Below are 24,794 nucleotides of genomic sequence, written 5' to 3' on the forward strand. Positions count from 1 at the left end.
ACATAATTCAATTCCATACAATATAATTAAATGTTTGTACTTTTAATTTGGTCCACAATTAGTTAAATTTGTTGTTGTTAAAGTTCATACAGAATTATATGGCTTGATTTTGCTCTCCAGTAATACAAAGCCAATTAAACATTAGCTTTGATTACTGGAGACAAATTTCCGATGTCTTTAAATATCATTTCTTTCACTATCTATAATGGAACCAGGCATTCTCAAAGCACGTTTTGGAAGCCTTTGGACTGACAAAACAAACAGAAAACTAATCCTTTGATTTTCTTTTAAATGAAAGATAAAACTAATTAGAATGCTTACTTCTGCTCCTTCCAGATCAATTTTTGTCTGCATGCAGTGTGATAATGGAATCATGAGCCATAAACAGATCTAGGCAATCAAGCTTCAAGAGTTCATATTTCATCTGACAAACAGAACAACAGAACAACTACTATCAAAGAAACCTACACACCAATTGAATCTGTGCTTTAATGCTTCGGCTTTATTTATAATAGGGAAAAAGAAAGTTTCCATGATTCAAATTTCCCTAAGTGTAATTGGCTGTATTTTCTGCCTGTAAGTATAAGTAGAGGAAATAAGAGAGAAGTTGAATATCTCACCCTTTGCAATCTACAATGGAAAGTACAAAAAACAGATGTGCTACTAGGTATTGAATTCTCATTTACCTAGAATCACAAAGACTAAAATTTCTTACAAAATATACAAAGACTGATTTACTTCTAATATATAGCTTGTTTAGGCTTCAATACCAGTGTAAATTGGCTGAATAAAAACTGTTGCATATGAAAAAAATATAACTGCTGTTTTGTAATCTTGTAAATATTTGTACTGGTGCAACTATTAATACTTTCATCTGCTGGATAAACACTGAAGTATTATTGTGATTAGGAAATAATAAAAGAAATTTGGGTATTGAGGAATAGAAACTGAATGTTCTGTGCAAGTATTGAAGAAATGTGTTTAATAGTAACATACTATAAAACAAAAAAGGTACAAATATTAATTTATATGTTACCAAAAACTTTATAGTTCAAAGTCACATAATTTATCCTGAAGACATGAAAGGACAACCCAGAAGTAATTTAAAAAAAAAAAACACTCCAAAATATACCGCTAAGAATGATGAATAAACTGATAACAATGAGGTTAAAATATTCTTTTTTGTAAAGAAGACTGTTCATTAATAATTCAGCTGGAAAACTTGGTAGATTTTTTTTAGTCTTTAATAGCTAAACCTATCATATGAAGAAAATTATTTAAAAAAATTTCACATAAAAATTCCAGGTAAAATAAAGAAACTTCTCCATTCTTGAATTATAGATTTTTCAACTTTAAAAGGAGACAAGCTTAAAGACAAAGAGAAAGTCAGAACTGTTCCTAACAAAACCATAGAGAACCATCTTTCTGTTTATTGATCATTTGATTTCTGGAGGGAAAATAAGATTTAAGAAGATTGCAGGTTGCCCAGAATCTATATTGGTAATAAACCGAATGTTATGCAGCTGAACCAAACATTCTCAGAAGAATTAGCTTTCTCCCTATCTAGAGAAAGTACCTGTTGTTCAGAATTCCATTTTCAACCATTTTCTTTATAATAATTTTAACCGTCCCACCAACAAATTAGCAGCAACCATATAGAATGGCAATATGTATGTTAAGCAGCTTTCAAAAGTTATTTTGGAAAGTATAAAGCAGACATTAAGATTCTGAAACTGTTAAAGGTTCTTATTAATTTTAATCTTTATGTTGATTTTTACAAACTTTACAAAGAACACAACGTATCCTGTATTTAAATGTCAGTTCAAAAACTAAATAGGAATAATTGGTTTTAAAGGGTAATAATCGCCTACAAAATGTATTTTATATTTTCATATGTTTATTCAAGTGAAAAGGTGAATTTATGCAAAAAATTCCATTATACGTTTGTTATGTTTACTCATGACTAGTTCAGGCAAAATCATTTCACTTAAATGTCATCAGTTTACCCTACTTTTCCATAGTCATTTTGACTTAAGCAATCAGTTGCTTAATGACTTCATGGATGCCAAGTTAAAACTTACATTTATAAAAAAAAATGATATGAAAAACGGATATGAAATCCAAATATTAACTTCAACATTATAAATTCAATCTTAAAGATTCCCCCCCCCAAAACAGTCAATAATGAAATGTCAACACTAGAATAACAATTGTCACATCTTAATACACATGGTTTGAAACAGAGAAATAATATATACTTAACTTGCAGGGAGGGGGACTTCCAAACCAGTGGTGGGTTTCAAAAGTTGTTAGAACCTCTTCTGTAGGTGTGGCCTGCTTTGTAGGAGTGGCTTGCTAGCCATGTGACTGGGTGGGAGTGGCTTGCTGGCCATGTGACCAGGTGGGAGTGGCTCCCCAGCCATGTGACTGGGTGGGCGTAGCCAACTTGTAAAATGTGGTGAAACTCATTTAACAGAGCTCTTGCTTAGCAACCAAAATGTTGGCTCAGAAACTCTGGCATTTGAAGCACGCATGTCTTAAAGCTGTCAAGCCACAAGATCATTGCACCCCTAAACTTTAAAAAAAATACCCAGGGGTGTTCAAACTTAACAGCTTTAAGACTTGTGGACTTCAACTCCCAGAATTCCTCTTCTTGCTCTTCATCTTGATGATGTGCGGACGGACGGGGGGAGGGAGCTAGAACCAGTTCTAAACGGCACTATAGATTTGTGAAACCTCTTCTATAGAAGAGGTTAGAACTGGCAGGAACCCATCCCTGTTCCAAAGCTACATGCATGCATGCATACATACATACATGCATTTATACATATATTTCTTAACCTTAAATATCAAGGCAAAATCTTCAGGCATATACTGGATAATTTCCCATTTGAAGCTGGTTCATATACTTCTAGCAATCTGAAGACATTCTTTAGGGGGAAAAAAGGCTGGATTTGGAGGGATGTGGCAGCAATCAGCTGACAGGAATATCCTGTCCTCCCATTCATTACACATAGGTATCTACTATATAGGAATCCTTATAGCCAAAATTGTGTCTAAAGTGAGCCTAAGCAAGGCAGTTAAGTGACTCCCCCACTCATTTAATGAACTTTCTTGCCACTGCAGCTGTTCAGTTATAATATGGTTATTAAGTGAGTCCAGCTTCTTCATTGACTGCTTGTCAATATCTTACAAAAGATGATCAAATGACCCTGGACACTGCAACTATCATAAATACATCCCAGTTGCCAAGCATCCATATTTTGATCACTTGACCACAGGAATGCTGCAATGGGAGTAAGTGTGAAAAATTGTTACTGTATAAGTGTTGTGGTCCATTGGCAGCTTGCTCTGCATCGGAGGCAGAGAGGGGGCCAGGGCCATCTGGGAGTTATGTGCTGCCTCCAGAGCCCCCAGAGTCAGATATCAGCAAGTCAGAGGAACAGGGGGAACCTGTTCCCAGTGCACGCATGCACAGAGCTGCCAGAAGGCAAGAACAGTTAAGACAAAGGGGACAACTCGGGAGTAAGACTTGGAGGTAATTGACCCATGTCCCATGGGACATAAAGGAGGAGCAAAAGCACGTGAGCCTTGTAGGAAGCAACTTTGTTCTGGTCAGTTTACATTCTGAAGCTCCGTTTTAACTCTGCTCCAAGTGGCCTTGCAAAGCTAGTTGCCAATTAGGCCTTTGGCAGTGTTTCAAGGGAGATAAAGGTGGGTGCTTATCAGCCTTATCCCGAAGAACTGTGATAAACTTCTGTTGGACTCTTTACAAACTACTTAAGTGATAGAAGCCACACAATGGTATTTGCTATTGGCCTTGGAAGACAGGAGAAAGAACCTTTGCCAGGCAAACAGTCAGATAAGAGGCAACCTTGCCCATAACAGGAACACAGGGGTGCCAAACATTTCAGAAGGGACCTCTCCTAGTTTTTCAGATTGAAAGGACAATGGAGGAGAAATGTACTTCCAGATTTTCAAAGTTCTGGTCGTGTAAACTAGTGGTGGGATTCAAATAATTTAACAACCGGTTCTCTGCCCTAATGACCATCTGGGTAGGTGGGGCTTGGTGGTCATGTGACTGGGAGGGTGTGGCCAACTCAAGGTCACTCAGGTCGATGGACGCTTTGCCTTAGCTGTTACAATGTAATAAGGGTTAACCAGAGAGGCAGTTTCTGTAAGCAGGTCAATAAAGATTAGGCTAGAAACAACACCAGAATGTTTCCTTCCTCCTTCCTTACAGGATTAGCCCTGTAAAGTGGGAAAAAACAAAATGAGATTTCTTCCAACAATCGGTTCTCTGAACTACTTAGAAAGTTACCAACCGGTTCTCCCAAATAGATGCGAACTGGCTGAATCCCACCACTGGTGTAAACTTACAATAAAGTAGAATTATTATGGGTGCCTTTTGTCTGGACCACCTTGAAAGCCTGAGAGTACATTTCTGCACTTTTTCCTTTTCAGCCCCCCAAAAACTAGAGACAGTTTTTCCTCCAACATCTGCAAGATTGGGTGCAGGAAATTTGGGAAAGAATATTACAATGCTGCTTTTGTTTTGTTTTTAACAAGGTATTTAAGTTTTTTTTGTGGAAATAAGGTGCTAAAATTGCTATGAGTAGATGAAAAATAAACAAGTGACTAAATACCATTAGCTGAATGAGCTGGAGTCAAAACTTTGGATGTGAGATCCAGTGTAAGAAAAGTGACTGAAAAGCTATATTAATATAATTGTTAAAATAGAGGAAATGTTTTTTCCTTTATTAAATGTCACTTGTTCTTTGATTATATATTATTTTCTACAGGATCATGCCAATAGCCAACATTGCATTTTTATTTTTATACTGATATTTTTGAAGAAATTGAAATTGAACACGGAAAAATGACAAACAAATGTACACTATAAGAGCTAAATATAATGATCATACTGGAATATCAATTACAAAAGTGTGGGGCCCAGCAGGAGCCGTTGGAGCTGCAAACAGACTCCACCAGTGAGGGGCCTTATGAGTCAGCTCTGGAAGAGGTGGAGGACTCTAGACAGGGTTCTGACTCTGAGCAGGGCGCAGAGACGCTGGTTGGCCACCAGGAGGCACCTGAGGCATGGAGAGCAGTGAAAACCGAAGGGAGTATGCTATTGACGTCAGGCCTTGGAGCAGTGATGAGGAGACAAGGGAGGTGTTCTGGGTGCCTGGCAACGCTGGACAGATTGACATAGAGAACAGCTACGCAGATACAAAAGATAATTGGACCCAGGTAATTGTAATTAGGCTCCTCTCAAGATAGTATTTAAAGAGAGACTCTGGGAGGAGTCTGGTTTGCAGGATTCAACTTAAGTCTTAATGCTGGAGAAGCTGTTATCTGTATCTGTCGAAGTCTGAGTTGCTGCCAAGGTTCTTATCTGTTTGTTGTGCTTGGGCTTTCAGCTACCAAGATTTATGTTTCCTGCTAATAAAGTGCTGTGGAATTCCAGCTAAGATTGTCTCGGCACTCGTTACTGGATGGAGGAAGGGGTAAGAACACAAAAGCATACAAGGATATGTCCAACTGTTTTTCCCATGATAGCGCTAAGTTAATGTGAAATTATATGTGCTGCATGCTATGTTGTGACTAAAGCCGACCATTACTACTTATTTAAAGTTCTGTTGTTCCTTCTTTAAATGATCCATTTCAACAGTCCTGAGATACTGTAACTGAAAGTAAATCAAGAATAAAAAGTGTAACAGCATAAGCGCTGGATGCAAATCTCCACCAAAGTAGCCAAGCCACAGAGTATTGATAGACTGCTGATCAACATTATCTCTGTGAATGATTTAAATGAATGCATTTTAGTGATTGAAGATTATGACTTAGCAGTAAATAAATAAAATATTTTCATTTACTCATTTGACAGGCTAGTAGGAGACCAGATACAAGTTATGTCATAACTGATAACAGAATATCAAACTCTTCTATGAGAAAAGTCTAATACTCCTTATGAGCTTTTAACTGATTATTCAGGTAAACCATGTTTTTTATTATTATTAGTCTAAACAACTAAATACAGAATATAACTAAATTGGTGAGCTGTTTGATGAACGTGTACAAAAGTATCTAAGCAAAGTGGGCAAAGGCTAGTTCAAAGAATTAAGTCCTGATCAAGTAAAGAAAAAAAAATCCTAGATAAGAGGAGGAAGAAGATTAGTAGTTCAAAAGAGAAATATACAGGAGGAAGGTGAAGCATATATAGATATTTACACTCTTACAGCTCTTATCCCACTGGAGAAGAGCCTAATGCTGAGAAAGATTGAGGGCAAAAGAAGGGGACAGCAGAGAATGAGGTGACTGGATAAAGTCAATGAAGAACTTAAATGGACTCTGGGGTATGGTAGAGGACAGGAAGGTCTGGAGGAACATTGCCCATGGGGTCGTGATGGGTCAGACATGACTTTGCAACTAACAACAACAAGCTTATTCTCAAAGATCAACAACCACCTTAACTGTTCTCTTCATTAAATCAAGATTTCCAACAGATATGCTTTGTTTTGCTTTCATTGTTATTGTTGGTAAGCTGGCATTACTTTGTAAAAAAGCTTTGTTTTGCTTTCATTGTTATTGTTGGTAAGCTGGCATTCATATTATAGTGCTCAAATATACTTACTATTTTAAAATGAGCATCATTAGTTTTGGAAATGAACTTTGTAATTTTAGAAATCACATATTTGAAATTATATATTTGGGCCTATTAAAATTCTTGCAAAACTTTTAAATATTTTCCCCCCAAAGAAAGCATATGTTCTGTAAAATGCACATTATATTTTCTTTGTATTCTAAGCAATATTTAATGAAATTGTTTTTACTATATAAAATACTTATGGTTTGACATTTAATTTTTAATAAAGCACATCTCCTCTCCCATTTTGATCTAGAGATGAAGATGCCCAACTTTGTCATCAAAAGAATTAAGCAGTATGTAGCGGAAAGAAGGACTCTCACAAACCAACTACACGAGAGACTATATATCTCCTTAGCAGAGGCTAACCATCAATGATAGATGGTTTGTAAAAAAAAAGTCTTTTAGCTTATTTATTAACTTTATTCTGCATAATTTCAGATAAATCAGTTGTGCAAAACATATCAGACATAAGTACTGGAGAACTGACTTTTGAAAGTTGTCATACTGTTTGTTAACATTCATAGAAAAAAAAGGAACTTCAAGCTTCTTTCTATTTTGAAATCTTTGTGTCAGATGTTCTGAGAGGACTAGCATTCAAAAATAGAAACTAATAATAATAAACCTCTTTTCTGAAAAACATCCCAAGAGCCTAGTTCTTCGGCTTAATAACAGCCATATATAATTGCGTAAATATATCATAATTGATAATTGAGATAAGAATAATTTAAACTATCAGAATTAATGCATAGATATAAAATCAAATAAGATGAAGACCAATGCAGAAGTACACTAATATGTTACAAATAGATACAGAGACTGAGAGTTATGACTAAATATATGAACAACATTTTAGGATTTAAATATTTCTTACTTCTGGATGTGAGAAGGTTTTGTTCTGGTTACCTTAAATCTTTAACCAATCTTCAAGATTTAATAGTTGCAAAATATTATTTTAGGGTCACCTGTTACCTTCAGTTTACTGAAAATAAATATTTTATTTTTCTATGTTTTCTTTTTCAATAATAAAATTGAAACTCTTATAGATGATATGTAATTTTAGCATTTTATTTTTTTAAGAAGTGGCAGAAGGCTGAATGTGGTTATTCTGTATTTTTCTCTTTTAATCTTTTCCTGGCTTTAATTAAATCTTAAAGACTGAAAGCGCCGCAAGAGAATTCCTGCCATAAGGCTTTTTGTTAAGGTTATGATGTATAAGTGACCAATTTTGCCACAAAATAGAAAAGAGATACAGCAGAGCACAAACACAAAAAAATATTCAAACATCTACGTGCTTATAAACACACACATAAATACACACAAATGAAACTTTAAGCACTGCTAGAAAGGTTTCTGAAGAATTTTAAAATACCCTTCAATCAAACAAAAAAGAAAAAAGGAAAGAAAACAAAAAGAAAAGAAACCTTGCAAAAAATAAACAATAGGTTTAGTATTCATACCGAATTCTCAAAAATTCTTTTCCTCTCTCTTTCTGTATCTCTGACTGTATGCACATATCTGTGTTAAAATGAATATTATGTATCAGATTTTAGAACTAAGGCCAGATTTTTTTAAAAAAATTATATACAAATAAGTATAAATGCAAAAAATAATTCTTTGTAAAAATAGTAATGAATGGCATTTTTTTAGATTACATTTTTATCTGACCTCTATCAGCTTTTCAGAAAATATGTTAGAGATAAATGGTATCAGGGGATAACATTAAAAAAAAAGTAATATAATTGAGTAGGGATCAGATTTTCTTCAAAAATAAACACTAAACTCAATTGAAGTCTGAACTTTAAGATGAAGGATTGCATTTCAAAATTCTGATAATGATTCAATTCAATGTTCACCCATTAGCTCTAATCAAATATATATTTGCATAGTTACAGATGAAGACTAGAGGTTGGGGGAAGATCATGGGATAACCAAGAGCACCAATACTCAATAGTTACCTCGTTTCTTCTGGAGTCCCTGGTCTACTGTAAAAGAAATAGGAATATGGCATGCTGCAAAGTAAAGTATTATTCTCCAGCATAACATTTATGTGCAGGAATGCCCTTGGGCTCACAATCATGGTATCCTGTTATTTCAATGGGATAACAGAGAGAGAATTTTGTATGTGTAAATTGTGCCTACACAATCTGCTTAATGGATGTTTTGTGAAATGCCATGTCCTCCAGGTCAATTTTGTGAATAGGCAATTCTTCCATGACAACCATTTTATGCATGCCCACTACATGTTCCCAAACTTCTAAATGTCACCCAGGCTGAAAAGGTCACCTAAAGATTTAATGTCCTTTTTCTGAAGTCTTATCCACTCATAAAAGCCAGGCAACTAGCCTTCCTTTTTACTTAAATACATTTTTTTCTGCCCACAGCAAAAGAGCAAAATACGATCCCGTGACATCAATTTCCAACTGCCTCTGAACATGAGCATTTGAGGTGCACTTTGAAATAGTTAAATTTCTTACAAGTGGTGATTTAGCATCCACCACAATCATAGGAACTATTCTCTATTACCCAAAATGGATAGCTCATCAAAATAATATCATCACGTAATTAGAACTCTGCAATATTTCAGCTCTGAGTAAGACAAGTATTTCAATGGTAGAAAGATATTGACAAAACTAAAGGGAAATCTAAATGCCTAGAGTGAAAAAAGGAATAATGCCCTTTTGGGGATTAACAGCCATATGATAACCATTAAACATATGAGCTTTATTAAAAGAAATATAGTTTTGAAGACTCCACCCCTATTAGAATAAATCTGTAGGTATTAATTGTGGGCTAAGGACAGATTTTATTTTATTTTAACAAAGGTCAAATAGGGCAGCAAACATCACGATTTATTCTCATATTCACTTCCTATCACAAAGATATAAGTAGTTAATCAGTAGTTACTGGAGGTAACATGTGAGTCACCAAAATTAAATACAGAAAATGTTATTTTTTTTTTCTAAAACTGAATATTCTGCTTGCAAATAAATGAGCAAACTAACTTATGGGTATCTATTTGCTATGCCTCATATTTTCAACGCAATAAACAATTTTTAAAAGTACCCTTAGACTCCGTATGTCTATGTGTTTAAGTGCACATATATGTGCATGTATGAGAGAGGGGGGAGGGAGGGAGGGAGGGAGGGAGGGAGGGAGGGAGGGAGGGAGAGAGAGAGAGAGAGAGAGAGAGAGAGAGAGAGAGATTCTATTTATTTCCAATTTATGGCACACACTGGAAATCCTGTTAATGTTTTTCTTCACTTTACATGGAATCATTTAAGGAATTTTACCTGCATTGTCTATGATAACATCTTGCTCACATTCATTTAATTCAATCCAATCAGTTCTATTCTTGCAAACCTTTTGTTTCCCAATTTTTCTATAGGGTTATGGAGCTACACATACATTTCTAATATGTTTAAATAATCACAGATTATACACATTTCTTTCAAGCATGGTACAATTTCTCCCTATGGTCCTCTGAGGGTTACTTTAGATCAGGCCTGTCAAGCTGGCAGCCAATAGGCCGGATTCGTTCAGCTCAGGCCACACTGACCCCAGATCCGCAAAGGGAAAAAATGTCACGATACATCACAATCCGACCCGTGACACAACAGAGTTTGAAACTCGTGCTTTAGATCATCACTGTGAATTTTTATTTTGCAAAGATTTGCTTTCTGCTGCAAATTACTTTTCTTCACTGTCAAAATGACTGCACTAAATGCCACAGAAAACACTAAAAGCCTGAGTGGTCTTTCAAAATGAAGTATTAGTGTACATCTATTTGGACATGAAATAAAGTAAGAAAAAAAATAAAAATCTATTGTTACTTTTAATTTCATATGATAACTATAAGCATATTGGTTAGACATCAGCATGGCCTCTCTCTCTGACATATGTTAATTCATCCCAAGGACACTCTAAAACCTGCATCATATGGAACCCCAGTCGATGGTTAGCTTAGCTTAGCTCTATTTACATTCAGCAATGCATTGATATTAGCAAAATGTATATTTTCTTTTCAAAGAACTGAGATAGAGAATGGATCTAGAGAAAGAACAAAAATGAGAGTAGATATTGTCTACCTAGTCTAGTAATGGTGAACCTTTTTTGGCATCAAATGCCCAAATGCATTCTAGAACACTTGAAACCCAGGTGCTGATCACCTGGTCTTTGGGTTTCCAGTGCTCTGGCGTGCACGAAGACCGCTAGAAACCAGAAGAGCATTTGGCGATGGCACGCATGCCCATAGAGAGGACTCTGCGTGCCACTTCTGGCATGCATGCCACAGGTTCACTGTCATGGACCTAGTCAATACACAAGAACAATTATTTCCATCTTACATTGATTTAATCTCAGCTTCCTTATTTAATCTAAAATAAAGCACTTAAAGGAGACTGAAATACTTATTTTCCTTGAAATCTCTAGAGAAACATTCAGTAGAAGCATCTGCTTAAAATGTTCTCTTTCAGAAGTTTGTGTTCAAAACACTTTTATCTGAAGTCTTAAATTCACTTAGTATGGTTCTTTATATTTTTTCCAAACTTTTTTAGTTGAAAATGATTGAATGGTGATAGCTAACCCCAGGAAACATCTTTCAGTGGTTGTTCTTCATTTTTTAAAGGACCTTTCCAGCAGAGATGGTGTTCAGCAGGTTATGACCCATTCTGGAAAACCAGTAGCAGAAATTTTGAATAGTTTGGAGAACCGGTAAATACCACTTCTGACTGGCCCTGCCCACATCTATTCTCTGTCTCCCGAGTCCCAGCTGATCAGGAGGAATTGGGGATGTTGCAGTAACCTTCTCCTGGAGGGGTGAGGGAATGGAGATTTTACAGTATCCTTCCCCTGCCACACCCACCAAGCCATGCCCACAGAACTGGTAGTAAAAAAAATTGAATCCCACCAATGCTTTCCAGTAATGTGTACATTACACTAATCACTCACCATTCATTCATAGAGTGTAGGGCAATTGCCAAGAGCCGAAGTGGCGCAGTGGTTAGGGTGCAGTACTGCAGGCCACTTCAGCTGACTGTTATCTGCAGTTCAGCGGTTCTAATCTCACCGGCTCAAGGTTGACTCAGCCTTCCATCCTTCCGAGGTGGGTGAAATGAGGACCCAGACTGTGGGGGTGATATGCTGACTCTGTAAACCGCTTAGAGAGGGCTGAAAGCCCTATGAAGCGGTATATAAGTCTAACTGCTATTGCTATTGCTATTGCTTATTCCACATGCTCAGCACACATCTTCACTATCTAATATAGTGAACTATGACTAACAACCGAACCGCTGATTGCACAATTCAAATAAATTGACTGAAGTGCAATTTTTTAGAATTAGAATAGGAAAATATGTGAATAGAGTACACACAGTTCGCTCTACATGGGGCAGCCCCTGAAGAGCATTCGGAGACTTTAGCTTGTCCAGAATGCAGCCATGCGAGCGATTGTGGGTGCAACCCGGTACACCCACGTTACACTTATCCTCCGCGAGCTGCACTGGCTGCCCATTGGTCTCCGGATACGCTTCAAGGTGCTAGTCAAGGTGAAAGCCCTTCATGGTATTGGACCTGGGTACTTGACAGACCGCCTGCTGCCAATTACCTCCAACAGACCTATTAGATCCCACAGAGTAGGCCTCCTCCGAATCCCATCTACCGGCCAATGCCGATTGGCTACCACCCGGAGGAGGGCCTTCTCTGTGGTTGCTCCAGCCCTCTGGAACGAGCTCCCCGTGGAGATTCGGACCCTCACCACCCTTCAGACCTTCCGCAAAGCCCTTAAAACCTGGCTGTTCCGACAGGCCTGGGGTTGATGAGTTCCCGTCCCCGCTTGAACTGTGTGGTTGTTGATTGTTTTTAAATTCTTTTGTAGTTGCTTGTTTGTTGTTTTTCCCCTTGTCTGTATTCCCTCCCTTTGATTTGTGAGCCGCCCTGAGTCCCTCCGGGAATAGGGCGTCATATAAATGCAATAAAATCCAAATCCAAATCCAATTCATATTATCCTTGCTGAGGTCTTTTTTAAAAAATGCATAACTTCTCTTGAGAAACAAATGGTTGATTGAACTTGTCAGGCAACTGCCTAAGGGGATGCATTGTACAATATCATAGTATATGCAAATATATCATAATACATAAAATTAAAGTTTCACTTGAATGCACCTTTCATATAGATTCCTGGGAATAATATGAAAGTGATTTGGCATTTCCTTTTCCCAGGATGTTTTTTTTTTTTTTTAAATTTCAGGTCAATTCCTACAGGTCCTGGAATTTCCTAGTAGTCTCTTATCAAAAGAGTAATAGGTCTGCCTTTCCCCTCGAACTAGGCAGTATGATATAATGATGCTAAAATAGTTATATATCTTTTTTTGCTACTCTTACCGGATAGTCATATACTGTCAGTGCAGTATTGTTTTCTGTTTCTATGTAACTATAAAGGCTCTCGGTCTGTGTCTTTCTCTGTCTCTCTCTGTCTGAGTCTGTCTGCCTGTCTGTCTGTCTCTTCTCTCTCTCTCTTTCTGTGGTCTGAAATGATTTGATTTATATCAGTGATATTATCACACAATTAACTATGATTGCTTTTATTCAATCCTTCAGTTCTGAGGGTTTAGATAGCCAGAACTGAACTGTAATGAAGCAGTATAAAAATACGTATTGCCTTTTGGTGTTAGTTTACAGTTTCTTATTTTTTTCCCCTTTATTAAACTGCACATGTCTCTAGGGAAGATGTAGCATAGAACCACATACAACGCCATTTAAAAGTTTATTTCTTCATCTACAAAATGTAAAATCCTATTGTTTAGAGATTCTAAATCGTGACAGTCCCAGAGTAATTTTCAGTTGTGCTTCTTATGAATTTTCTATCTATAGTTGATTCTCTAACAATTGTTTTGTTAAAAAAGAATTTCAAATATTAATGAAACAATACTAATAATTAATCATCATAGTTACACATTCCAAACATGTTTAAAAATAAGTTAATGGTCTAAGAATTTACAAAATATATGTAAAAGTGAACTGAATATTTGAATGTTTTGAAATTTAAAATACCTTTTTATGTTAGCAGATTTCATATTCTTCCAAAGGCCACTTTTTTAATTTTTTTTTCTATGCTACTGAATCTTTCTAAAATGATGATCACCAAAAATAAACAAAGCCTTTCTAAATAAAGATTGTTTTATATAATCTGGGTAAACTGTAGCTGTTGCATTGAAGCCTAAACTCAATACCTAGCAGTGGTGGGATTCAAATAATTTAACAACCGGTTCTCTGCCCTAATGACCATCTGGGTAGGTGGAGCTCGGTGGTCATGTGACTGGGTGGGCGTGGCCAACTCAAGGTCACTCAGGTCGAAGGGCGCTTCGCCTTAGCTGTTACAATGTAATAAGGGTTAACCGGAGAGGAAGTTTCTGTAAGCAGATCAATAAAGATTAGGCTAGAAACAACACAAGAATGTTTCCTTTCTGCCTTCCTTACAGGATTAGCCCTGTAAAGTGGGAAAAAACAAAAGGAGATTTCTTCCAACAATCGGTTCTCTGAACCTCTTAGAAAGTTAACAACCGGTTCTCCCGAATAGGTGCGAACTGGCTGGATCCCACGACTGATACCTAGCAACGTTAAGCAAAGCAAAGCAAAACAAAACAAAATAAAACAAGTCAAAACAGCCTGAAGCTATTTTTTTAACTAAAAAAAAAAACAGGCATGATCAGCAATGACTACTTAACTATATAACATTATCTTTTCCCCAGCAAATTATTGTGGGTCCTAGTCTCAATGCAGGGACACTATATTGCGTGACACATATATCTGAGAAATGAAAAGGGTAGCTGCTGCAGTATGAATCAATAATTTACCTAAATGATGGGAAGAAAATGAAATGATAGAACCTGAACTTATAAAGAGATAGAATATTGGCTAGTTGGGGGAAAGATGAACATAAATATGCTGTGTTTGGAAGTAGCAACATTTCGCATACAAAGCAACGTTATTAACCTCTGTGTCATTTTAAAATATTGATAGTAAATAGAATTTCATTTTTAAAGATAAGGATAATGCTTCAGTTGAGGGAACATTTCTTCAGTGAAAATAGTCATTGAATTGCTGTGGCTAGCGTATAAAGAAGTAAGGCATCCCAGTCAAAATAGACAACAGCAGTAGACACAACATCAGAGGAAGAGACTACTTTCAAATTATAGAAGGGAAACACACTTAAAGATGGAATCTGTAATGAGAGGCAATTGACCAAATGTCTTTCATTTCTGATCAAAAAATACTTGCTGTCCCATTTGGCAGCAGAACAGCTGGGCTGTGCAGATAAGTACTAAGACTTAAAATATAGAAGAGCTTCCATTGCAATAGGATTCAACTTCAGTATATGATTTGTAACAGTGTGTGTAACATTTATAAAACCAGTAACTTTGTATGGAATAAAATCAGGAATTATACTCACGGAATGCTCTATAGAATTCTTCCAGGCCAAGATGCTTGTCACTATTATAATCATCATATTTCAACAGATCAAAAAGAGAGCAGTCAGACATATCCTTGCCAAGTTCATCTTGTTTTATTACCTGACAAGAGAATTTGTAACCATGAAATTACACTGGAGCTCAAGGAGTTGAATTGTATAATTAAGTATTTCTAATATAATTTAACAGATCAGATTAAAGATGCTGAAGGCCAGTGAACTAGAACTATGTAAAAGCAGAGATTTCAAGTTCTTTTGTAATTATAAAGTATATCAATATATATATATATATATATATATATATATATATATATATATATATATATATATATATATATTAGAGTCACAACCCCTGGTAAGCCCCAATTATGGGAGGAAGCTAACTGCTTCCATCATCTGTCAATCGGCTCGTCACAAGAGTCCATCACGACAGAAACCCAATATTTTTACTGTTGCCTTTGTAAACTTTGTGTTATAATAGTGTTATAATATTATATATATATATATATTATCCTTGCCAAGTTCATCTTGTTATAATATAATATTATATATTATATTATATATAATATAATATAATATTATAATATAATATTGTGTTTGTGTTTGTGTGTGTGTGTGTGTGTGTGTGCATGCTATATTTATATATGCTGGTCTTGTATTCGGGTCTAAGATCTTACACGGGAAAAGACCTGAATACAACAAGACCAGCATACCTACACCCATGAAAATCTATGAAAACAAATATATACATACATACATACATATCTACATACATATCACAGACACCTAGATTTATGGTCCTGTTCATATACAAGAGGTAAAACAATAAAATATAACAAGTATTCTGGGTGGTTGAATCCCCTCCTCTCTCCTTTATCCCCAAATTAAACAGTTTTGTCTTTTTCATATATATATAAAGAAACTCTATATATGGACAAGGAAAATGAGCAAGTCAAACTGAAAAGATTTATCACAGATAAATCCATACACTTTTCTCAGCAACATTCTGAAAATGGTTGGTTACTTCTCCTCTTTTTCTTTCATCACCTTGCCCTTTCAGTCTAATCTGTAGTTCTGGTATTCTTTGGTACTGCCTCCTCTAAAGATTGAGGTGGCTTAACTTAGCCTCCAAAAATAGTGCCATATATAAGGTAAAGGTAAAGATTCCCCTTGCACATATGTGCTATTTGTTCCTGACTCTAGGGGACGGTGCTCATCTCCATTTCAAAGCTGAAGGGTAGGGTCCGTGGTCATGTGGCCAGCATGACTAAATGCCAAAGGTGCACAGAACATTGTTACCTTCCCACTAAAGGTGGTCCCTATTTTTCTACTTGCATTTTTATGTGCTTTCGAACTGCTAGGTTGGCAGAAGATGAGACAAGTAACGGGGGCTCACTCTGTTACGCGATACTAGGGATTCAAACCACCGAACTGCTGACCTTTCTGATCGACGAGCTCAGTGTCTTAGCCACTGAGCCACAGCATCCCTTATTAGTGCCACATATAAGAGGCCTATATTTGTCAGGAAAAAAAAAAACAGGTCAAACCATAGATTTCATTCAAATTGTATTCATTTTGATTTTGACTTTCTATTTGAATCAGAAAATCAGTTTAATTTATATAAATTGTAAAATCAAATTGGTCTGATTTTGATTTTCACGAGAAAACCTTTACATATGGAGATTATTAGTTTGGAAATATCCAATGGGTTGATTAATTTGACTTGCCAAAAATTTGATTCACTCTTGAATGGAATCTCAGCATGATTCTATCAAATATTCATACAATCCTGATATTTATAACTTCAAATATTCAAAATAGTTTGAAAGCTTCAAGCAGCATTCATTTGTCAATCGGATTTCTATAGCTGTTATCAGTAATTTTTTTTAAGTTGCTGCTTCTTTTCCTGAGATTGCAAAGTTGTCCTCTATTCGAGTCAGGAAAGACACTGTGATTTAAGAAGCTGCCAACAAGTGATACCCTATTCTTAATAAGAAAAATCCTATTATAGACTTTGTTTATTCTGTATACAGGGCCAAGATTTTCTCTTTCCTTTGTGTAATCATGTTTTTATTGGTGGTTCTAATTTATTGTTCCTGTCTTCAACCTTTATAAACTGGTCAGAGTTGTTGATGAGTAGGTAACCTTGGAAATGTGAATAAATAGATAAAAATGAATGTTTTAACCAGAATGCTATTCTTTTTTTAAACAATATATTTTTGATTACAAACTTACTATTCCAAAACAACGGCAGAAAGAGATTTCTAAATTAGTTGGGCAAGATTTTTTTAAAAAAACCTGAGAATTAAGTACAAAGTTCTGCCTGGTGCTAAAAAGTATTATCTTTATTAACGTCTAGGCTTACTGGATTTAAAAGCTTGCCATCTAGTTTCATTAAAAGAATAGGTGGTGCTGAGAGATAAAAAGTTATTGGGCGTGGAAGGGAAATTTTAATTGGTCAACATCATAAAACAACAAGCCGCCTCTTAATGACATTAAATATAAATAAACAATATTTACATTTATCCCTTTCTCAGGAATCTTTTTAACATTAACTATGTTTTTAAAGAAGATCAGGCAATCCCAAAGATTGTCAATACCTTTCTGATACCAACAGCTGGTTATAAGCAGAAAAAGCAATTGTCATATTTATGTTAGGTCTGTTTATTAAATATAAAGGCATGTCAGCAAAAAGAATGCAATAAAGAATGCCAATAATTTTAGATTACTAAAGATATTTCTATTATAGCAATTCAGGTTCATTTACTTTATATAAGCATATAAATCTACCTTCTCAAGAGGCAGACTGTGTTTGTTCAATGATTTATGGAATGAAAAAAAAGAGAGAAGATGCAGATACAGTTTCTGCAAAACGATATTTCTGTAGAGTTCAAAAGAACCATTAAGATTTTGCAACTTTGACACAGAGTGATTGTCTTGTCTATCTAACATGGCTTCATTAAGAGAGAGCATGGAACTGCTAATATGGGTAAACCTTTATTCGCTGATCACATGAGGCAGAAACCAACTGGAGACATGGCTGCACCATTCCCTCTCTGAAAAACCTAACTTCAGTTTCAAACCTTGCAGCAACAACACTTCAAGATAATTCAACTTGTATTCATGTGAATATAAAGATTCCCATAAATTCCGATTAGGTGATCCAGAGAAGTGGGATTTCCTTTTTTTCCCAGAGGTTCACTAAATATTACAATGTGTTACTAAAGAACACTGTGGGGTTGTGGCAAGATTAGAAAATAATATCCATAAAAATAATGCTGAGTCTTCAGGATTCTCTGACACTTAAATCCATCAAAATCATCCAGTACATAAAATAATGCAGGCCTTATTATGGAACTGAATTCATGATCAGTAAATTAAAATACTATGATTTTTCCACCAAATCCTCCACGAATCCACCTCAGAGCATTAAACAGTTCACATTTGGCATTATAATGAAAGCTGAGTGTACATTTATGCAAGAAATTGTACCTGCTTCTATATCAGAAAGCAAGCAAGAATATTTGTCATAGTAAACATTTGTAACATAGAGCGAATAAGTGATTTGCTATACAGTAATAGGAATAACTATTATGCTGAAGATTCTGTCCTGATTGTATACTAATTAATCATTATAAAATATTAGAGTGGATTTATTTTAGATTTGCATCTAACTGGATAAGATGACAGGAATCATATTACTTACACCATATAACTCATAATGCTTATTAACCAATTTATTAATATAGTATGCTTTGTAATAAATTAATTTGTGCCTAGTCACAAGTAAATTAAAAGGCAACATGACTTTGTAGTAACAAAACAAATGTGAGTCCAGACTTCCATTAACAGAACCTAACAGCTAAAATTCATACAAAATCCACAAAATCATGTTTTATGTGTTATGATGTCTGTCTCTAAATCTGTCATCTAATAAATAAGTAGCTCTAAATTAGTTTAGAACTGAAGAGCAGGGACTATTTTTTTTTAATCAGTTCTGTTGATACCCTGAACGTTAGTTTGAACTCTTTGCCTTATAATGCAATTCTCTTTTAATATGCTTTTGCCAGCCCATTTTTTGGGGTACTTTACTCAGAGTTTACATTTTCCACAGGAAGAATTATATACTGTATATACTCGAGTATAAGCCTAGTTTTTCAGCCCACTTTTTGGGCTGAAAAAAGCCGCCTCGGCTTATACTCGAGTCAGTGAAAAATTTGCCCGAAATGGAGGAGAAAAAGGGGCGGGGCCATGCCGCTGGGTGACACTCGTGAATGGCCCAGTGCCCCTGTGAGTTTCCCCTCCCTCTGTGTCAGTTTGCCGCGCAGCGCGCACCGCACCATCCCCCCTCCTCACGTTCTAATGTAATGCAGGGCTGTCTTACGATTCCCCTTCCTCCCCCTCCTGCCGCTCTGCAACGATGTCCCACCTCCTCCTTGTTATGGCAAGCAGCCACATAGCGATGTCCCACCTCCTCTGGTACAGTGATCCAATGATAGGAATCACTGTGCCGTGTGTCATAGGAGGCGGGATATCGCTCCCGCGGCTGCACGGGACATCATCATCACAGCGGGACATCAGCATCATGAGGTGAGTGAAGTATTTCATTGAATACACCGCTAGTTTACTGTTTTTCTTTGAAATAAATATTCAAAAACATTATTGGTATCTATTTTTATTTTTGAAATTTACCGGTAGCTGCTGCATTTCCCACCCTAGGCTTATACTCGAGTCAATAACTTTTCCAGTTTTTTTGTGGTAAAATTAGGTGCCTCGGCTTATATTCGGGTCGGCCTATACTCGAGTATATACGGTAACATTTCTGCTCATTCCTTGTTAAATGTAGCACTTGTAATGCAGATGATATAATAGCTTGATTATCTGTAGCTGCAGAGATTTTTTTCTAGGCCCATGAGAAGTGAGTCAGATTTCCTTTGACAAAGAGGGGTGTTTTTTTCTTCTTCATATAGATGAAAAGGCAACCCAATTTGTTTCAGTCAGATGCTTTGTATTGCCTTGAAAGCTACACTGGCACTTTCAATAGCCAGAAGATATTTTCACACATGCATTATACATGAAAGAAGCACCTAATAATCAGTAGTGTCAATTGGAGCATGTGAAACACAGGCTTATTGCTTTTTCACTTCACCCTTGGAAGTGAGATGGCCACACTGCTTCATGAAACAGCTCCAAAGGGATACTTCACTCAAACCTTTTTCCGAAGTGAAAACCCTTTATGAAGTCTGCAAAATCCCAATATCCAGTACCTCCTACTACAATTTCAACCTGAAATCTTCAGGATTACTTAATATTGTACCATTTTAAGTCTAACTTGAAGTTATTTTTCCAGTGGTGGTTCTTTTTCTACTGGTTGCTAATTTATACCATAAATATCTGTTTTCATTAAGAATTTTTATTTATTTATTTATTTATTTATTTATTTATTTATCTATTTATTTATTTATGTATTTATTATTTATTTATTTATTTAACAACAGACTTTTCTGCAGTCGGACTCCTAGTGGCTCATAGCAGTTCCATTTTAAAAAAAAATTAAATCATATTTATCGCTTAAATACAATCACAAACAAGAAGTAAAACAGATTTTATGAATAAAATACAAAGACAGAAACACAAATAAAACAATAATAAAACAATAGGAAAAAAATCACTCAATCATCCATTAACAGCAACAATCTATCCTTTAAATGCTCATGAAAGAACTTTATGATTTCAGCACTTTCCAAAATGATAAAGGAGAAGATATCATTCAAATAATGGAGGTATTTATTTCAATTTCAATGGTGGAGCTATTATTGTCTATCCCACAAATTGTATTCTGACTATTGATGAATGTACTACATAGATTGAACCCTGCTACAGTCCTAAACGTATTTAGGTAACAATCCATTAAAAAACAATCATGAATTGTAATTGAAACATTAATAGTAGACAATGAAGCACTTGCAACATTCGTATTATATGATTAAGACAGTTCTTATCCACCAATAAGTGTGAAATACTTTGTTTTTCACCAAATAAAACTGTTCTTCAGTGGTACAACCATCCAAAAGTGAATGGCATCCAACAGTGAATGTATTAAATAGTAAATCTTGATAACTTTCAAGGTTTCTAATGTTGTTTATTTATTGTAACAAATACTTAATTTGATACATGAAAATAAATTCAAAATTGTGATTTAGGCACATAACATATTTCATGAAGTCTGCCTTCATAAGATGAAGATGGATAGTTTTTCAGACAAACTTAACTGACCTTGTGGACCCCAAAAGAGCAGAAATATGCCTGCTCTTTTGGGGTTCACTAAAAGCCATTATCAATAAATATGCATTTCATTTTATCACCAAGAGTTGGGCATGTATCTGTTCCACTACGTTCTTTTGTACTCAAGATATCAGCAGATCTTGCCTTTGTGCTTGAAAAAATTTACTTGAAAATTTGCAATTAGATAGGTAAGACAGTAATTAGGAAAATGAAAATGGCTATACAAAGCAAATTTCATTCTGGGATGTTCATTCTGATTTGTGGCATCTCTCAAACAGCACAATTAAAACCCCAGATTTCCTAGAACTGAGTAGGAAAATATTCATATGATGGTTATAAGAATTGCAATCAACACCCATAATTATGTAGGGAACTCAGAAGAATTTCAGTAATTTGTCATAAACCAGGAGTAGGAGAGATATAATATATTGGTACTGCTAGTATCCAATCATTTGAATGAGGATACATCTACATCTAGATCTGGATACTTGAGAGACCGCCTTCTGCCAATTACATCCCTGCGACCAATAAGATCACATAGATTAGGCCTCCTCCGCATTCCATCGGCCAGCCAATGTCGGCTGGCAACTACAAGGAGGAGGGCCTTCTCAGTAGTAGCCCCGACCCTTTGGAACGAGCTCCCCGTAGAGATTCGCACCCTCTCCACCGTCCAGGCCTTCCGCACAGCCCTTAAGAACTGGCTCGCCCGTCAGGCCTGGGGACAAGGATAGTTACCCCTCCCGAATGATGAATGTATGTTGTTTACTATATTATTATATGTCTCTATCTTAACGTCTGTATTCCCCTTCCCCGATTTTATGTGAGCCGCCCTGAGTCCCCTCAGGGAAAAGGGCGGCCTACAAATACTAATAAAATCTAAATCTAAAATCTAGAAACCTTGGCAGTTCCTTCTTAAATAAGGAGTAAAAAAAGGCAAGGTATGAATAGTTCAAGCTTGGGAGAAGTTAGATTCTTTTTTAAAGATTGAAGTGGGTTTGTATTGGACTTACATTGGAGAAACAAGTTAACTTCTCTCTTGTATTCATTGTTTATAGCCAAAATGATTTTTTAAAAATGAAAGTTATTCCATGTATAGGTCTTCAACAGTTGAAGATGAAGAAGAAAGGTGATGCTAACCACCCGGTGACCATAGGACAAAAGTTATACACGGTCCTAAACCAGGAATGTAACAATTCCTATAGCTTTCATTGTTAAATGGAATAACCCTAAGAAGATAATAATGATTGCAACATGCTTTTGATTTAAGATAAGCTATATTTTGTTCCTGAACCAGAGTGAGATCACAGCTCCCTTTTATTCAATTTTGTATTGTTTGGAACATGAATAATATAGGATGTTATTCTATGTAATCTATGTCAAGTTTATTTTAAAGTTTATATTTTGATCAGGGACCTCTAAAAGTTTGCATATTTTTAATTTCCTCTTCCAGGATAAGGGTAATTAGAAAAAGATATTCAGATGAACCAATCTGCTCTTTCTCCTTTCCAGAAAATAAAAAGTAATGTATTAAAACTCTTCACATGATAGATCCATATGACAGATCTGTCAGTGCTATGGTTTCATAATAATGTGTTTGCTATAAAGGAGTAGGACTGAATTCTAAAGGACATTGCTTGATCTTGTTATATCTAAATTTACCTGCGGCACTCAGCAAATACTTCTCATGCCTGACTTTTAGCATTACTACTGATTTTACTATTTATTCTGTTTGTATAATGCTGCCAATCTTGTAAAATAATATATTGGATTTGTAGTTTATACCCTTGGGCAGAGGTGGAGTGACTATTATTTGTTTGAGAAAATAAAGATGGATTTATTCTCCAGTGCTTTCAGTGAATTAATTATCTACAGGACTTCCCACTGTTTATGCAATCAGAAATTTGTATAGATCTGTTTGCTCCAATCAAAGACACAAGAGTCCTGATTAAATTCCCATAAAGACATTTAATAAACAAAAAAAAAAAGCACACTGAGAAAAATATGTTCAAAAATGTTCAAATAATAATTGGAACTGATTCAATAAAATCCTGTAATTAAACATATTATTCTGAATCAAAACATATTTTCAGATTTTGGTTTGTTTTCATATAATAATTTAAACTAGATTGACTCAAAATGGAATTAGATTCTCTCCTGGTATATTAGATACAATTCCTACAATCTGTGGTTAATTTAAAAGACTGGAAGCTTTGGGGAAAGTAAGTAATATTAGTAAATATTAGCAAATAAAAAGCATCATTTCTATGCATATATTTATCAGCTTTAGGAATAATATGCACTATATTCTTTCATAGTGCATTTGGGATAATGTCTGAATCAGTCACAGTCATGTATGCTGATTTATATAATCCTTTCACAGAAGGAAGATTAATGAAATCAAAGATATGTGTAAATGCATATGCTCTCACACACTACACATACATCAATAATACTGGACTGAATTTCCCATACTTGATTTACTAATACATTGAAGCACTTTTCACCCAAAATAAAATGAAAGAAAGAAAGAAAGAAAACTCCAGGAAAGTTTAAACTGCCATAGCAAAATGAACAAAGATAATTGTGACAAATGAGCATTAACTATGTTTTTAGTTTTCTGTCTTGAACGTTTTTCCAAAATCAGAGATCAAAAGCGTCACTTGAGTTTCTTTGTGAGACTTTTCTGTTTTTCAATGTTTTAGTTTATTCTTAATATGAAAAGTAATATTTTGTTTTGTTAAGTTTCCACAGAAATAGTACTACAAAAAAAAAAATGAAGACAGTAACAGATGCCACTAATCTCACTTGGAAAAGTTAATTTTTTTCTTTACTGTTTTACATGTAAAATTTGTAGCAATGAATATGCAATTGAAATATTACCTGTGTTAGTTCATTACTATCTACAAGTCCATTGTTGTCTGAATCATAATATTTAAACATCTGATCGACCAATAATTTCTTCAAAGCGATTTTATCTTCAGTAATGCTTTCTTTTGTTTGTAGAGTATATTTTCTGTTCTGTAGATCCAGCAGGAAATTTTTCATCTTCTTGTAATCAATGGAATTGCAGTTGTCCCCTGTCAAAACAATATCACGTTTAATGGTATCATACAACTTTTAAAAAAGAACAGTTTTGTTACAGTTTCTTTTAGCACAAATATTACTAATATATTTTCAGTAAAATATTATGAGACAGAAATTGAAACAGAGTCACTTGACAGTTTGATAGAATATACATTTAAAAAATAAAATAAAATAGATAATATGATTGGTCTAATCGGTTTAAAAACTGAACTGCATTTACAAATTTGGATGGCCCAGGATCCAAGATGTCCAGTCAGCAGCTCAACATATTCCAAGGATACTGTAGGCTAGAACCATTTTAATGTGTTT

At 35.3% G+C, this 24,794-nt stretch overlaps 1 protein-coding gene across 1 annotated transcript in view; it reads right to left on the reverse strand.

The window, feature by feature from the left end:
• The window catches only part of FSTL5 (follistatin like 5), a 180,918-nt gene that overhangs the window by 137,735 nt on the left and 18,389 nt on the right, over positions 1–24,794 (reverse strand). The window contains exons 2-3 of the mRNA XM_032223653.1: positions 24,282–24,515; positions 15,099–15,219 (exon numbers count right to left, since the gene is read on the reverse strand). Coding sequence (XP_032079544.1) covers positions 15,099–15,219; positions 24,282–24,515 — 355 coding nt within the window. The remainder of the gene's footprint in view (positions 1–15,098; positions 15,220–24,281; positions 24,516–24,794) is intronic.

Source organism: Thamnophis elegans, chromosome 9 (genome assembly GCF_009769535.1).
Source record: "Thamnophis elegans isolate rThaEle1 chromosome 9, rThaEle1.pri, whole genome shotgun sequence".
NCBI classification, from domain to species: Eukaryota; Metazoa; Chordata; class Lepidosauria; order Squamata; family Colubridae; genus Thamnophis; species Thamnophis elegans.